Consider the following 16,510-nt stretch of genomic DNA (forward strand, 5'->3'; position numbering starts at 1 on the left):
CAGTGACAGGCTGACGCATTTCCCATGAGGCTTTGCACCATTCTACATTAGTTTAAGGGTCATTCCGCCAAAAGAGTGCCATTTGCTCATTGTAACTCTTAAAAATTAAACTTCATTTTTCATCCCATTTCAGTATAGAATTTTTTAATATACACATTTACTCATTCAAAATGAGTACTGGTCAATCTCAGGCTACTTTATTTAATTTATTGCTGCTTTTATCATTGCATTTTTGAAGAAAAAGTAACAGCAATGAGGGTAACAGCAATGAGTTTTTAGCATAAAATCAGCAATTGTGTGAAATCTAGCCAAATAGCATCTATACTAATAGCCTGAGCACACAGAGCACATTCGATTTAACTGAATATTTCACTTTTGATATCAACAAACACTGTCTAGAGATAATTTAGGTAACAGGAATGAGTTTTAAGAGTGACGGACCCTGACATAGCTACAATATCATTCAATTTCAGGAAAAATAAATTACAGAATTTAATGTTGGTCTTCCCATGACTTTCAAAAGACCTAAATGATGTCACTTCCAGCAGAACATGTCACTGGTGGAATGGTCCAAAACTTTTAGAGTGTAGAATGTGTTCCGGTAACAGCACTGAGTGAAAACCTGGGGACGGGACTAAAATGTGAATTTTAACCAAAATATAATTAGGTTTTAATTTAAAAAATGTTATATAAGTGTAGATATAATATTAAGTCACACTAATATGCAAAAACAATGAGATTTTAGAAGGATTTTATTCATAATGCATTGTGGTAAACTATAGCGTTTGGCTCTGGGGACATGCAACAAAGGCTATGTTTCAGTGCTTTGAAAGCCTTTTTATAGTAATTAAAAATTATATATCTTTAATTTCTACAGTGATTCATGTGTATGGTGCTTTGTTTATTAATTAAATGCAATTTATATTATATTATTACATGTTTTTATACATGTAATATGCTGGGGACAGAAATGGCACTCTTTTGGTGGAATCGCCCTTAAGAACAAACAAACAAATTAAATTGCTGGTTATTTTATATTTTGTGGTCATTAAAGTTCTGTAACATTGAACAGAAATAATTAGATAAAGATAGGAGGCTAAACAAAAATAATTTAGTAGGCTGGATTGATGAGAGTCTGATTCACTATTGCAACCATGAGTGAAATGTAGAGAGACATGAAGGGGTACAAATAAAGGTTGGACTTTCAACATAGGTGTCGAGGTAGAGCTTTGAGATTATTGTCGGGGCTTGCATTTAAAGTTACTTTTAACTCGTGAGCACCACACGGCCACGCAGGGCAGCTTGCGGGCCGGCTCACTTGAGTTTATTGGCCGCCGGCCGACCGGGAAATCTCCCGGTCCTCCCGATGGCCACTCCGCCCCTGAATACGAGGCACGTGCTTAGAACTGCTCCTCTACATTCATCTGGACCATAGACTGTAAAAACAATGGACGTAGCACCCATGATGTCACCCATTGGTTTGGGGGAGTCTGTTTTGTGCTGCTATGACGGGGGTTTGAACTGCGCCATCTTGGATTTTAGGTGGAGTCTACTTGCCATATTTGGAGAGGTGCAGCGGTTAGCCGGCTGAGAACCCGCCCACTGAACTCGAAACAACCAATTAACGGCCGGTAACCGTCTGTAAACCTGTCACTCAACGTAATTTATGCACAAATTTAAAGACTAAACAATACTAAAACACTTGTGGTGCACAAGTGTTAATGGTGGTGGAAACTATCGGTAGAGACCAAAACGATAAAATGAAAGAGACTGTAAATATGTTTTTTTAAGTTGCAAAGTCGGCTATTTTAACATGGGGGTCAATGGAGAGTTGCTCACTTCTGACACCAGCCCCCAGAGGCCGCGGGGGGCACTGCAGCTTTTTGAACGCGGAAGTGGTCTTCACTTGTTGAACCAACAACTCCCCCCTTGATCTGGACTGAGCTGTTCAACATTCCTTCACTTTTCAAAGCTCCACCCCCTCATAACTCACCAGAGACAAAGAAACAGTTCCTTGCACTTCCACTTCAGTCCCGGAGAAGCAGACTGAAGAAGAGACGATCAGATTCAGATTCAGATTCAGACCAAACTAACAACTTCCTGTGAGTCCAGCTACAACACTGCTGCTTCAACCTGGTGACACTCCACACTGAAGGTGAGTTTGACTAAAACCTGGACTCAGAGTCACAGTAGGCTAAACTAAAGTCTAGTCAGTAAAAGGGGGAGGGGAGCCATGACTGACTCTACTTCTTGTATCCTGTGTTTTCAGCTTCGCTCACAGACTAAATGGCTTCCAGATCAGAGGAGGATCTCTGCTGTCCGGTCTGTAAGGAGGTCTTCAGAGATCCTGTTGTTCTGTCCTGCAGCCACAGCTTCTGTAAAGACTGTCTGAAAAGCTGGTGGAGAGTGAAACAAGATCGACTGTGTCCAGTTTGTAAGACAAGATGTTCAAGAAACCAACCACCCTGTAACCTGGTGTTGAAGAACCTGTGTGAGAGCTTCTTACTAGAGAGAGAGCAGAGATCTTCAGAGGCTCTCTGCAGTCTGCACTCTGAGAAACTCAAACTCTTCTGTCTGGACCATCAGCAGCCAGTGTGTCTCATCTGCAGAGATTCAGAAACACACACCAACCACAGATTCAGACCCATCAATGAAGCTGCTTTGAAACCCAAGAAGGAACTTGAGGAAACTCTGGAGCCCTTAAAGAAGAAGTTAAAGGGTTTTGAAGAAGTTCAAGTGAAGTTTGGTCAAACAGCAGAACACATTAAGGTCCAGGCCCGACACACAGAGAGGCAGATTAAGGAGCAGTTTAAGAAGCTTCACCAGTTTCTAGTAGAGGAAGAGGAGGCCAGGATGGCTGCACTGAGGGAGGAAGAGGAGCAGAAGAGTCAGAGGATGAAGGAGAAGATGGAGGCTCTGAGCAGAGAGATAGCAGTTCTTTCACACACAGTCAGAGCCACAGAGGACGAGCTGAGAGCTGAAGACGTCTCATTCCTGCTCAACTACAAGGCTGCAGTGGAAAGAGTCCAGCAGCGCCCCCTGCTGGAGGATCCACAGCTGGACTCAGGAGCTCTGATAGACCAGGCCAAACACCTGGGCAACCTGACCTTCAACATCTGGAACAAGATGAAGGACATGGTCTCCTACAGTCCTGTGGTTCTGGACCCAAACACTGCTGGTCCATATTTCATCCTGTCTGGAGATCTGACCAGTCTGAGACTAGGAGGAGACAAACAGCAGCTTCCTGACAATCCAGAGAGGTTTGATTATATCTGCTCTGTCCTGGGCTCTGAGGGTTTTAACTCAGGGACTCACAGCTGGGATGTCGAGGTTGGAGACAATACACGGTGGATACTGGGTGTGTTAACAGAGTCTGTGATGAGGAAGGGAAACAAGATACTGTCTGGATTATGGATGTTACGGTTCTGTGAAGGTAAATACAAAGTATATTCACCATCAACTCCAGCCACTGATCTCCCAGAGCAGAAGAAGCTCCAGAGGATCAGAGTGAATCTGGACTTCAACAGAGGAAAACTGTCGTTCTCTGATCCTGATACTAACACACACATACACACCTTCACACACACTTTCACTCAGAAGATGTTTCCATTAATTTCCACTGTTAGAAACATCCCATTGAAGCTGTTGCCAGTGAAGGTGTCAGTGACAGTGGAGCAGAGCAGTTAGAGATAAAGAGGATGATCATATTTATAATGTTGTTCATTTCTTAAAGGGAAAAGTCAGTGAATTGAACCTGTTAAACTGCACCTGTCCTCCTGCTGCCTCATTATTACACTTTTCCTTTTTTACTACTTTTAATCTGTAAAACATATTCACTCTTTTTTATCTGTATAATTAATTTCATATTACGTTTGTTATCATGACTTTGTATGGAGTGAAGAGTTAAAAAAAAAAAAAAGATAAATTACTGACCACTTGATCAGTTGATCACTTTCTTCTTGTTTAATTACATATGTGAAATGTTTGTATCTGTTCATATTAAATGATCTAAAATGTATCAACGTGTCAGTTCATCACAAAAGCTTAATGTACATTCTTTCCTGTTTTTCATCAACATAATAAAATGTTTTCTTGACTTGGTTTCATATTCAGCTTCGTCTTTAACGTTTCCTGCATCTACACAACATCCCATTCTCTTTATAATTAGCAGCAGAGGTGGAGGAAGTGTTGAGATGAAGTACTAACACCACACTGTGTACAAGTACTCTGCACAGTATAAGTACTGCACTGAATATATCATCAGGAATGTTGGCTGATCCATCATGCCAATGCTGATGCAGCATTTTATTGTTGTCGCTGGTCAAAGTGGTTTAACAACTTGGTACAAGGCTTCAAGTAATGATTACTTCTCTGATTCTGGATCAGTTGTTGACTATTTCATTGATAAACAAGTTAAAACATGCATCATTGGGTGTTTTCACTGTGTGGTATTGGTATTTATGTATTATACAGTAAAATATCAGAAAATAGTCAAACACCAAGGTACCAGAAAGTGATTCAAACACAAGTTACAAGTCATTTGTTCAACCATCATAATTACTCCACAGCTGTTTAATTCAAGTAAAAAATCCTGCATGGTTCCTCTTAAACTATAACTGGTTTCACAGAAAATGAGCATGTGGTCTGAGTTTGGACTGGATTTGAACTCCCATCCATCCTGTGTTTCCTAAGAAGCTGACAAATGGCTCCACCTGGTGTCAGATAGTTAGTTACAATCAGCTCAGCATCAGTCATGAGACAGAGGACAGGTTGATGTGAGCAGGTGTTGAGTCGTTGAAGAGAGAGGTGTGAAGTTTGTGCTTGGTTAGTTGTATTTGTGCATTTGTTCATTGATTATTGTTCATTATCTTAATTACTTTGGTCTGTTTTACTAAGATTGTTTTTATAATTACCTTAAAAATAAAGGATGATAATTTCCAAGTTTATTACATGTGGGTGGTTTTGTGTTGTCAATGACAAAAATGAAGAATATGTTAATTTAATGAATATTGCTAACATATTAGCCGTAGCAGCCTACAGGTGACAGCAGAGACCTTGGCTGGGTCCATCTGGATGTTGCCTTGTGCCACAAAGGAAAGACACTGAAGAGACATGGAACTCACATGTATCTGCTTTCACATACAGGGAGTTCTCCAGGAGGTGCTGGAGTGCAGACTGGACATGGTGGATGTGTTGCTCCTTGGACTGGGAGAAGATGAGGATGTAATTAAGATAAACAAAGACATAAAGATTGAGCATGGCTTGGAGCACTTTGTTTATCACTGCCTGGAAGACGACAGGGGCATTGGTCTGGCCGAACGGCATTACGAGGTACAGTGTCCAGTTGAGGTGTTGAATGGCGTCTTCCAATCATCAGGCATGAGAGCAAAGACAATCTGGCAAAGAGTGAGTGGAGTGAGGCTGCATCTACTGACTTGATTGGAGATGGTGAGCAGGTGAGAGCAGCAGGTGAAAGCTGAACTGATGAGGGGTGTGGCTGAGCAGCAGAGCAGGGGGAGGGGCAGAGCAGACTGTGACACTCTGGCTGTAGTCATCACCTGTGAATTTCCAGCCGCTCTTCCTCCATCTCCTCCAGTCTTTCTACTGTCAGTCACCTGACAAAAATATGTTGATGGCATGCATGACATATAAACAGATAAATTAGGGATACAACGATAGAGTTTGATGTTACAATTATTACCTGAACAAAAAAGACTTTTGCTTTCACACAATTATTATGTTTAATTTATTCCTAGCTTGTGTTATTAATCTACATGAGTTTATCTCAAAGGAATTTTAAAACAAAAGCAACTGGACTAGGTTATTTGTCTGGGAAGACGTTTCACCTCTCATCCAAGAGGCTTCATCAGTTCATGCTTGCACTTGACCAGGCTGGGACTGGTCCAACTATCTGGTGTGGAGACCCAGGTATTTAACCTCTGGGAGGGCTTTAACAAGGCTGATTATGTCACTGGGTGCCTGGGTTCCTCAGTCGATGTGAGGGTCAAAGGGCAGAGGATGTTGTTATGATGCCATGTAAAGCCCTTTGAGACAAACTGTTTGTAAACACGGGCTATACAAATAAAGACCAGTCCCAGCCTGGTCAGATGCGAGCATGAACTGATGAAGCCTCTTGGATGAGAGGTGAAACGTCTTCCTAGACAAATAACCAAGTCCAGTTGCTTTCGATTTAAAATTCCTTTGAGACACTATGACCTGGACAAATGAGAATATGCACAGGCTATACAAATAAAATTGCCTTGCCTCGCCTTTGCGCTCCATGTGCCAACGACAGTCGTTAGAGTGACTGTATTTGGTGGAAAGTTGGTTTCGACTTCGTTAGTGCCCTATTGTGTTATAATGACAGTCGTTGGAGTCACAGGCCACTTGTGAACAGTTGTTTGAAAGGGCAGCATTGTAAATTGGAGATAGGTGGTGTCTGAGACCTCCTCCCCTATTGAGGGATGGTTTCTCTATGGTTTCTTTAACTACTCTACCATCTGTCCTCTCTGTCTAGGGTGTGAACATTGCTGTCCTGAAAGGAGTGGGCTTTCTGCTTGAGATGTAAATGGACAGCAGAGTCCAGGCCTGAGGAGTTGGCTCTCCTGTGTGGGGCCATACGTTTATGCAGCGGTTGTTTTGTTTCTCCAAATTAGATCGTCTTTGCATTCCTCGTTGCATTAGACTGCATAAACCAGATTGCTTTTGCGGGTGTGTGGTGTTCTGTCCTCAGGGCCGCCGCAATGGGGGTGCAAACAAGGCGACCGCCTCGGGCCTTGCGCTTTGGAGGCCTTCCGGCTAATCTCCCGATTTTACATTGAAGGAAACAAGTAAGATTGTAGGGGATATTTGCCAGTGTTTGGCAACCCTGGTCTGCCTGCGCGCTGCGAGGCAGTGATACGCCAAGTTACAGGCAGGGTTAGCGGGCCACCGCCTTGATCATAGCACATGGGGGGCCATTTCGTATGTAGCGCCAGGATCTGCGCCGGTACCGTGTGTCCTCCTGTATTTTAGCCGGGTCGCTAAAAAACAACCTTCGTCGCGGTGGAGCTGAGAACAGTTTTCCTCTCCTACAGCTGACATGTGGTCTGTCACAGTCTCAAAACTCACTCACCTATAAAATACGTGCAAACCTACCTGCTAAAGGGTCTTTTGACATTTTTTTTTATTGTCCTCAATGGTAAACATTAAACAGAATCATTTATTGACTATCAAAGAAACAAGATTTTCAGAACAAGGTTCCTTCATCAGGTTTAAAGTACAAGGCAAGAAATGATGACAATTTATACACCATGTTGGCAAGTAGCCTATGTAGATGTGATGGGCCGGGGAGCACTACTTCACCTTGGGCCTCGCATATCTCCCAATCGGCCCTGGCTCCGCCCCCTCACATCACTCACCAGAGACAAAGAAACAGTTCCTTGCACTTCCACTTCAGTCCCGGAGAAGCAGACTGAAGAAGAGACGATCAGATTCAGCTTCAGACCAAACTAACAACTTCCTGTGAGTGAGTCCAGCTACATCACTGCTGCTTCAACCTGCTGACACTCTACACATTGAAGGTGAGTTAAGTTTGACTAAAACATGGGCTCAGAGTCACAGTAAACTTCAGTCTAGTCAGTAGAGGAGCGAGGGGAGGGGAGCCATTACTGACTCTCTCATGTCTGCTGTGTTTTCAGCTTCACTCACAGACTAAATGGCTTCCAGATTAGAGGAGGATCTCTGCTGTCCGGTCTGTACGGAGGTCTTCAGAGATCCTGTTGTTCTGACTTGCAGCCACAGCTTCTGTAAAGACTGTCTGAAGAGCTGGTGGAGAGAGAAACAAGATCCACTGTGTCCAGTTTGTAAGACAAGATCTTCAAGAAACCAACCACCCTGTAACCTGGTGTTGAAGAACCTGTGTGAGAGCTTCTTACTAGAGAGAGAGCAGAGATCTTCAGAGGCTCTCTGCAGTCTGCACTCTGAGAAACTCAAACTCTTCTGTCTGGACCATCAGCAGCCAGTGTGTCTCATCTGCAGAGATTCAAAAACACACACCAACCACAGATTCAGACCCATCAATGAAGCTGCTTTGAAACTCAAGAAGGAACTTGAGGAAACTCTGGAGCCCTTAAAGAAGAAGTTAAAGGGTTTTGAAGAAGTTCAAGTGAAGTTTGATCAAACAGCAAAATACATTAAGGTCCAGGCCAGACACACAGAGAGGCAGATTAAGGAACAGTTTAAGAAGCTTCACCAGTTTCTAGAAGAGGAAGAGGAGGCCAGGATGGCTGCACTGAGGGAGGAAGAGGAGCAGAAGAGTCAGAGGATGAAGGAGAAGATGGAGGCTCTGAGCAGAGAGATAGCAGCTCTTTCACACACAGTCAGAGCCACAGAGGACGAGCTGAGAGCTGAAGACGTCTCATTCCTGCTCAACTACAAGGCTGCAGTGGAAAGAGTCCAGCAGCACCCCCTGCTGGAGGATCCACAGCTGGACTCAGGAGCTCTGATAGACCAGGCCAAACACCTGGGCAACCTGACCTTCAACATCTGGAACAAGATGAAGGACATGGTCTCCTACAGTCCTGTGGTTCTGGACCCAAACACTGCTTATCCAGGACTCATCCTGTCTGGAGATCTGACCAGTGTGAGAGGAGGATACAAACAGCAGCTTCCTGACAATCCAGAGAGGATCGATTATTACCGCTCTGTCCTGGGCTCTGAGGGTTTTAACTCAGGGACTCACAGCTGGGATGTCGAGGTTGGACACAATACACAGTGGTTACTGGGTGTGATACCAGAGTCTGTGCAGAGGAAGGGAAAGGCGATATGGTCTGGATTATGGATGTTATGGTTGAATGAAGGTAAATATTCAGTACGTTCACCATCAGCTCCATCCACTGTTCTCTCAGAGCAGAAGAAGTTCCAGAGGATCAGAGTGAAACTGGACTTGAACAGAGGAAAACTGTCGTTCTCTGATCCTGATACTAACACACACATACACACCTTCACACACACTTTCACTCAGAAGATGTTTCCATACCTTCTCACTGGTGATAAACTCCCATTGAAGCTGTTACCAGTGAAGGTGTCAGTGACAGTGGAGCAGAGCAGTTAGAGATAAAGAGGATGATCATATTTATAATGTTGTTCATTTCTTAAAGGGAAAAGTCAGTGAATTAAACCTGTTAAACTGCACCTGTCCTCCTGCTGTCTCATTATTACACTTTTCCTTTTTTACTACTTTTAATCTGTAAAACATATTCACTCTTTTTTATCTGTATAAATAATTTCATATTACGTTTGTTATCATGACTTTGTATGGAGTGAAGAGTTTAAAAAAAAAAGATAAAATACTGACCACTTGATCAGTTGATCACTTTCTTCTTGTTTAATTACATATGTGAAATGTTTGTATCTGTTCATATTAAATGATCTAAAATGTATCAACGTGTCAGTTCATCACAAAAGCTTAATGTACATTCTTTCCTGTTTTTCATCAACATAATAAAATGTTTTCTTGACTTGGATTCACATTCAGCTTCGTCTTTAACGTTTCCTGCATCTACACAACATCCCATTCCCTTTATAATTAGCAGCAGAGGTGGAGGAAGTGTTGAGATGAAGTACTAACACCACACTGTGTACAAGTACTCTGCACAGTATAAGTACGGCACTGAATATTACTGAATATATCATCAGGAATGTTGGCTGATCCATCATGTCAATGCTGAAGCAGCATTTTATTGCTGTTGTTGGTCAAAGAGGTTTAACAACTTGGTACAAGGCTTCAACTAATGATTACTTCTCTGATTCTGGATCAGTTGTTGACTATTTCATTGATAAACAGGTTAAAACATGCATCATTGGGTGTTTTCACAGTGTGGTATTGGTATTTATGTATTATACAGTAAAATATCAGAAAATAATCAAACGCCAAGGCATATGGAGTTATTTTTGTCTCATAAATATCTGTAAACGCACAGAAGGTGATCTACAAATGTTCCTTGGTTTGCACACGTGTTTTGCTATCCACAAAGGGTGATCTACAAATGTTCCTTGGTTTGCACACATGTTTTGCTATCCACAAATACAAATTTCTAATTTGTAACTTGTATTTTGGTTTTTACAAATAAATGTGTATTTGTAAATATATTGTGTATTTGTAAATGTATAATTTTCCATTTGTAAAAACAAAAAAGCCATTTGTAAAACCAAAAATTCTGTTTGTGAAGTGTTACTCTGCATTTGTGGATCACCAATCACACACACGCATCTCTTTCTGCAATGACGTATTTCTGAGACATTCCTGCCGAGATCCACACAGATCCACAAACTCACAGCTGCTGATTCACAAAGGGCCGCTCTCCTCACCAGGAGGGGCCACTCTCCTTACCAGGAGGGGCAGTGTTGGCGAGGAGCTGAATGAAAACTAACGAAGAAGACTGCTACTGGCTTATCTCGAGAAATTATTTTAATTCCCACTGTTAATGCGTCACTTTATTAAGTTTTAATGTTTTTTCATGCGATAAAGTAACTGTTTAGATCCCCAATATTCGGTTAGTTTATCCAAATGACGCCTGTTTGGAAGTTTGCTCCGCCGTTCGCGGAGCAGTGAAGCTCCATCTGTGGAGCAGCTAAGCTAACTAGGCTACCACCGGACGAGCGGTCTATCACAGAGGCTACAGCCGGGCTGCTGTGGTGGTCGGCCGGCTAAGCCGCGGTCTCCTCCCAGGGGAGAAAACGACCTGCATTGTTAATGTCAACTGACTGACCGTTTCATTGTAAAACATTTATTTATTGATGTAGCGGTGGTGATTGTACATAGCCCATTATAGACTAAATAGTTGTGTTTGTTGATATAGCCTACAGACTACTACACCACTGAATGAGACAACATTTATCTCCTAAAAATAATTCATCCAGCCGGCGGTAAACCTCTAAAAAACTGCCGGTAGATTGATGGGCTCCTTTTCTCCCCTGGGAGGACGACGCAGATTAGCCGACCGACCACCTCAGCAGCCCGGCTGTTGCTTCTGTGATGATCCGCTCATCCAGAGGCAGCAACCGGGTTGGGGCTTGGTTTCTCCCCTGGAATGACGCCGCGGCTTAGCCGGCCGACCACCACAGCAGCCCCGGCTGCTTCCTCTGTGGTGATCTGCGCATCCAGAGGCAGCAACCGGTTTACTGAAGTGCTCGTTTTCTCCCCCGAGAAGACGCCGTGGCTTCGCCAGCCGACCACCACAGCAGCTCGGCTGTAGCCTCTGTGATAGACCGCTCGCCCGGTGGTAGCCTAGTTAGCTGCTCCGGCGTCATTTGGATAAAAATAACCACATATTGGGGATCTAAACAGTCTAACATCTAATCAGATCTAAACAGCAGCCGGGCTGCTGCGGTGGGCTGGCTAACCAGCTTCGTCGTTCCGGGGGAAAAAACGAGCCGGGGGAGACCTGGATGACAGCGGAGGTTAGCCGGCCGACCACCACAGCAGCCCGGCTGTAGCCTCTGTGATAGACCGCTCGTCCGGTGGTAGCCTAGTTAGCTTAGCTGCTCCACAGATGGAGCTTCACTGCTCCGCGAACGGCGGAGCAAACTTCCAAACAGGCGTCATTTGGATAAACTAACCGAATATTGGGGATCTAAACAGTTACTTTATCGCATGAAAAAACATTAAAACTTAATAAAGTGACGCATTAACAGTGGGAATTAAAATAATTTCTCGAGATAAACCAGTAGCAGTCTTCTTCGTTAGTTTTCATTCAGCTCCTCGCCAACACTGCCCCTCCTGGTGAGGAGAGCGGCCCCTCCTGGTGAGGAGAGCGGCCCTTTGTGAATCAGCAGCTGTGAGTTTGTGGATCTGTGTGGATCTCAGCAGGAATGTCTCAGAAATACGTCATTGCGGAAAGAGATGCGTGTGTGTGATTGGTGATCCACAAATGCAGAGTCACACTTCACAAACAGAATTTTCGGTTTTACAAATGGCTTTTTTGTTTTTACAAATGGAAAATTATACATTTACAAATACACAATATATTTACAAATACACATTTATTTGTAAAAACCAAAATACAAGTTACAAATTAGAAATTTGTATTTGTGGATAGCAAAACACGTGTGCAAACCAAGGAACATTTGTAGATCACCTTCTGTGCGTTTACAGATATTTATGAGACAAAAATAACTCCATAAAGGTACCAGAAAGTGATTTAAACACAAGTTACAAGTCATTTGTTCAACCATCATAATTACTCCACAGCTGTTTAATTCAAGTAAAAAAATCCTGCATGGTTCCTCTTAAACTATAACTGGTTTCACAGAAAATGAGCATGTGGTCTGAGTTTGGACTGGATTTGAACTCCCATCCATCCTGCGTTTCCTAAGAAGCTGACAAATGGCTCCACCTGGTGTCAGATAGTTAGTTACAATCAGCTCAGCATCAGTCATGAGACAGAGGACAGGTTGATGTGAGCAGGTGTTGAGTCGTTGAAGAGAGAGGTGGGAAGTTTGTGCTTGGTTAGTTGTATTTGTGCATTTGTTCATTGATTATTGTTCATTATCTTAATTACTTTGGTCTGTTTTACTAAGATTGTTTTTATAATTACCTTAAAAATAAAGGATGATAATTTCCAAGTTTATTACATGTGGGTGGTTTTGTGTTGTCAATGACAAAAATGAAGAATATGTTAATTTAATGAATATTGCTAACATATTAGCCGTAGCAGCCTACAGGTGACAGCAGAGACCTTGGCTGGGTCCATCTGGATGTTGCCTTGTGCCACAAAGGAAAGACACTGAAGAGACATGGAACTCACATGTATCTGCTTTCACATACAGGGAGTTCTCCAGGAGGTGCTGGAGTGCAGACTGGACATGGTGGATGTGTTGCTCCTTGGACCGGGAGAAGATGAGGATGTAATTAAGATAAACAAAGACATAAAGATTGAGCATGGCTTGGAGCACTTTGTTTATCACTGCCTGGAAGACGGCAGGGGCATCGGTCAGCTGAACGGCATTACGAGGTATTAATGCAGTTGAGGTGTTGAATGGCGTCTTCCAATCATCAGGCATGAGAGCAAAGACAATCTGGCAAAGAGTGAGTGGAGTGAGGGCCTGGTGATGCGAGGCTAGGCTGCATCTACTGACTTGATTGGAGATGGTGAGCAGGTGAGAGCAGCAGGTGAAAGCTGAACTGATGAGGGGTGTGGCTGAGCAGCAGAGCAGGGGGAGGGGCAGAGCAGACTGTGACACTCTGGCTGTAGTCATCACCTGTGAATTTCCAGCCGCTCTTCCTCCATCTCCTCCAGTCTTTCTACTGTCTGTCACCTGACAAAAATATGTTGATGGCATGCATGACATATAAACAGATAAATTAGGGATACAACGATAGAGTTTGATGTTACAATTATTACCTGAACAAAAAAGACTTTTACTTTCACACAATTATTACGTTTAATTTATTCCTAGCTTGTGTTATTAATCTACATGAGTTTATCTCAAAGGAATTTTAAATCGAAAGCAACTGGACTAGGTTATTTGTCTGGGAAGACGTTTCACCTCTCATCCAAGAGGCTTCATCAGTTCATGCTCGCATTTGACCAGGCTGGGACTGGTCCAACTATCTGGTGTGGAGACCCAGGTTTTTAACCTCTGGGAGGGGCTTTCACAAGGCCGATGATGTCACTGGGTCCCTGGGTTCCTCAGTTGATGTGAGGGTCAAAGGGCAGAGGATGTTGTTATGATGCCATGTAAAGTCCTTTGAGACAAACTGTTTATAAATTGATTGATTGAATACTTTATTGAACAAAAAACATCAAACAAGTGTTCAAAAGGATTAAAAACACAATAAAGCCCAAAGGCTTGTTTCCATTGTGGTCCTATTAGATGGTAGACGGTACACATGGATTTAAAACAAGAAAGACAGGCACACAACACATAGACTAAAAACATGAGAGGGAGTCACTAAGGCACATAGACTACAACATTAGGGAGAAAGACCAACAATAAAATGGATAAAACAAGAGACTGGGTCCCAAACAGAGACAGCAAAACATAAAACAGACACACAAACAAACAAACAAACAATCAAACAATAATCTGGTGCTTCACAAAACAGGCTATACAAATAAAGACCAGTCCCAGCCTGGTCAGATGCGAGCATGAACTGATGAAGCCTCTTGGATGAGAGGTGAAACGTCTTCCTAGACAAATAACCAAGTCCAGTTGCTTTCGATTTAAAATTCCTTTGAGACACTATGACCTGGACAAATGAGAATATGCACAGGCTATACAAATAAAATTGCCTTGCCTCGCCTTTGCGCTCCATGTGCCAACGACAGTCGTTAGAGTGACTGTATTTGGTGGAAAGTTGGTTTCGACTTCATTAGTGCCCTATTGTGTTATAATGACAGTCGTTGGAGTCACAGGCCACTTGTGAACAGTTGTTTGAAAGGGCAGCATTGTAAATTGGAAATAGGTGGTGTCTGAGACCTCCTCCCCTATTGAGGGATGGTTTCTCTACTTTTACATAGATGGCTTCTTTAACTCCTCTACCATCTGTCCTCTCTGTCTAGGATGTGAACATTGCTGTCCTCAAAGGAGTGGGCTTTCTATTTGAGATGTAAATGGACAGCAGAGTCCAGGCCTGAGGAGTTGGCTCTCCTGTGTTGGGCCATACGTTTATACAGTGGTTGTTTTGTTTCTCCAATTTAGAGGTCTTCGCATTCCTCGATGCATTGGACTGCATAAACCAGATTGCTTTTGTGGGTGTGTGGTGTTCTGTCCTCAGGGCTGCCGCAATGGGGGTACAAACAAGGCGACCGCCTCGGGCCTCGCGCTTTGGAGGCCTCGCGGCAGGAGAGGGGGGAAAAAACTGTCTGTAATTTCTCTAGCTAATCTCCCGACTTTACATTTAAGGAAACAAGTAAGATTGTGGGGGGGCCACAGTGTTTGGCAACCCTTATGCCAAGTTACAGGCAGGGTTAGCGGGCCACCGGGGTGACTTTGGCCACCGCCTTGATCATAGCACATGGGGCCATTTCGTATGTAGCGCCAGGATCTGCGCCGGTACCGTGTGTCCTCCTGTATTTTAGCCGGGTCGCTACCGGGGTTTTATAAAAAAACAAACAACCTTTGTCGTGGTGGAGCTGAGAACAGTTTTCCTCTCCTACAGCTGACATGTGGTCTGTCACAGTCTCAAAACTCACTCACCCATAAAAGACGTGCAAACCTACCTGCTAAAGGGTCTTTTGACATTTTTTTTATTGTCCTCAATGGTAAACACTAAACAGAATCATTTATTGACTATCAAAGAAACAAGATTTTCAGAACAAGGTTCCTTCATCAGGTTTAAGTACAAGGCAAGAAATGATGACAATTTATACACCATGTTGGCAAGTAGCCTATGTAGATGTGATGGGCCGGGGAGCACTACTTCACCTTGGGCCTCGCATATCTCCCAATCGGCCCTGGCTCCGCCCCCTCACATCACTCACCAGAGACAAAGAAACAGTTCCTTGCACTTCCACTTCAGTCCCGGAGAAGCAGACGGAAGAAGAGACGATCAGATTCAGCTTCAGACCAAACTAACAACTTCCTGTGAGTGAATCCAGCTACAACACTGCTGCTTCAACCTGCTGACACTCTACACATTGAAGGTGAGTTAAGTTTGACTAAAACATGGGCTCAGAGTCACAGTAAACTTCCTCATGTATCAATACTTGCGTGGATTTCATACTGAAACATGGCGTACGCCAGAATCCAGAAACTGTCGTACGCACAAAGAAAATCTGATGTATCAAAGTGTGCGTACGCATGGATCCAAGCACTTTTCCTTTGTACATCCCAATCAACGTGGAATTGAGCGCACATGTAGAAGTGCCGAACTCCTCCCTGTCCACGCCCCCATTTAAATATGCAAATCAATGTAAATAATGCCTGCACCAAAGATTCCCTTCTCTTTACGGTCAGATAACACCATGAAAAACTGTGAGGAACAGCAATTTAACCAAATTTGCGTTGAGGGTGCTCCTCGATAAAGTTGAGCCGTGTAAACATCTTTTTTTTTTTTTTTTGCCGTCCTCCGGCACCATCACAAAGGGGGTGGGAGAGTGTGTGTGTTATATAAAGGTGAACGTGAGGCGGAGGACCGCTGTCATCCCAAATGAAAGCAGACAATGTACTCGATAATTAAATTATGTGAAATGGATTTATGATTGTCATCTGCCTTTTTTTATACACAGATCGCGTAGTAAATAAATGCAGAAGTGCGCCAGGGAGGCTGATAAAGACACATGTCCAACTTTACGCATGTGTTTATTGACATTAAGTACTTCACACAGTCTGTGTAGTTTAACCAGCAAAAAAAGAAAGTCACTGACAGTGTGATATCTGGGCGGACATGCTCAGTGTGCATCGGGGGTTATAGGACAATTAAACAAATACATTTACTTTGCAGTGCCAGCCTGTAATCTGTTCCCAACTATGCTGAATGAATGAATCGTGCGCTGAACCAGCCATCTCGCCTCAATGTTTTTTA

General features: G+C 43.2%; 2 protein-coding genes across 2 annotated transcripts; both read left to right on the forward strand.

Moving 5' to 3' along the window:
• The first annotated feature begins 2,286 nt into the window (after nucleotides 1-2,286).
• On the forward strand, nucleotides 2,287-3,811 carry LOC146977907 (nuclear factor 7, ovary-like). Its single transcript, XM_085790292.1, has one exon. It carries the CDS (start codon nucleotides 2,287-2,289, stop codon nucleotides 3,685-3,687), a length of 1,401 nt encoding a protein of 466 aa, XP_085646418.1. The 3' UTR covers nucleotides 3,688-3,811.
• A 3,885-nt stretch (nucleotides 3,812-7,696) lies between these two features.
• Nucleotides 7,697-9,120, forward strand: LOC146977908 (nuclear factor 7, brain-like). Its single transcript, XM_085790293.1, has one exon. It carries the CDS (start codon nucleotides 7,697-7,699, stop codon nucleotides 9,092-9,094), a length of 1,398 nt encoding a protein of 465 aa, XP_085646419.1. The 3' UTR covers nucleotides 9,095-9,120.
• The last annotated feature ends 7,390 nt before the right edge of the window (nucleotides 9,121-16,510 follow it).

The sequence above is a fragment of the Trachurus japonicus genome, chromosome 11 (genome assembly GCF_045865225.1).
Source record: "Trachurus japonicus isolate A0001 chromosome 11, Traja_1.0".
In the NCBI taxonomy this organism is placed as follows: Eukaryota; Metazoa; Chordata; class Actinopteri; order Carangiformes; family Carangidae; genus Trachurus; species Trachurus japonicus.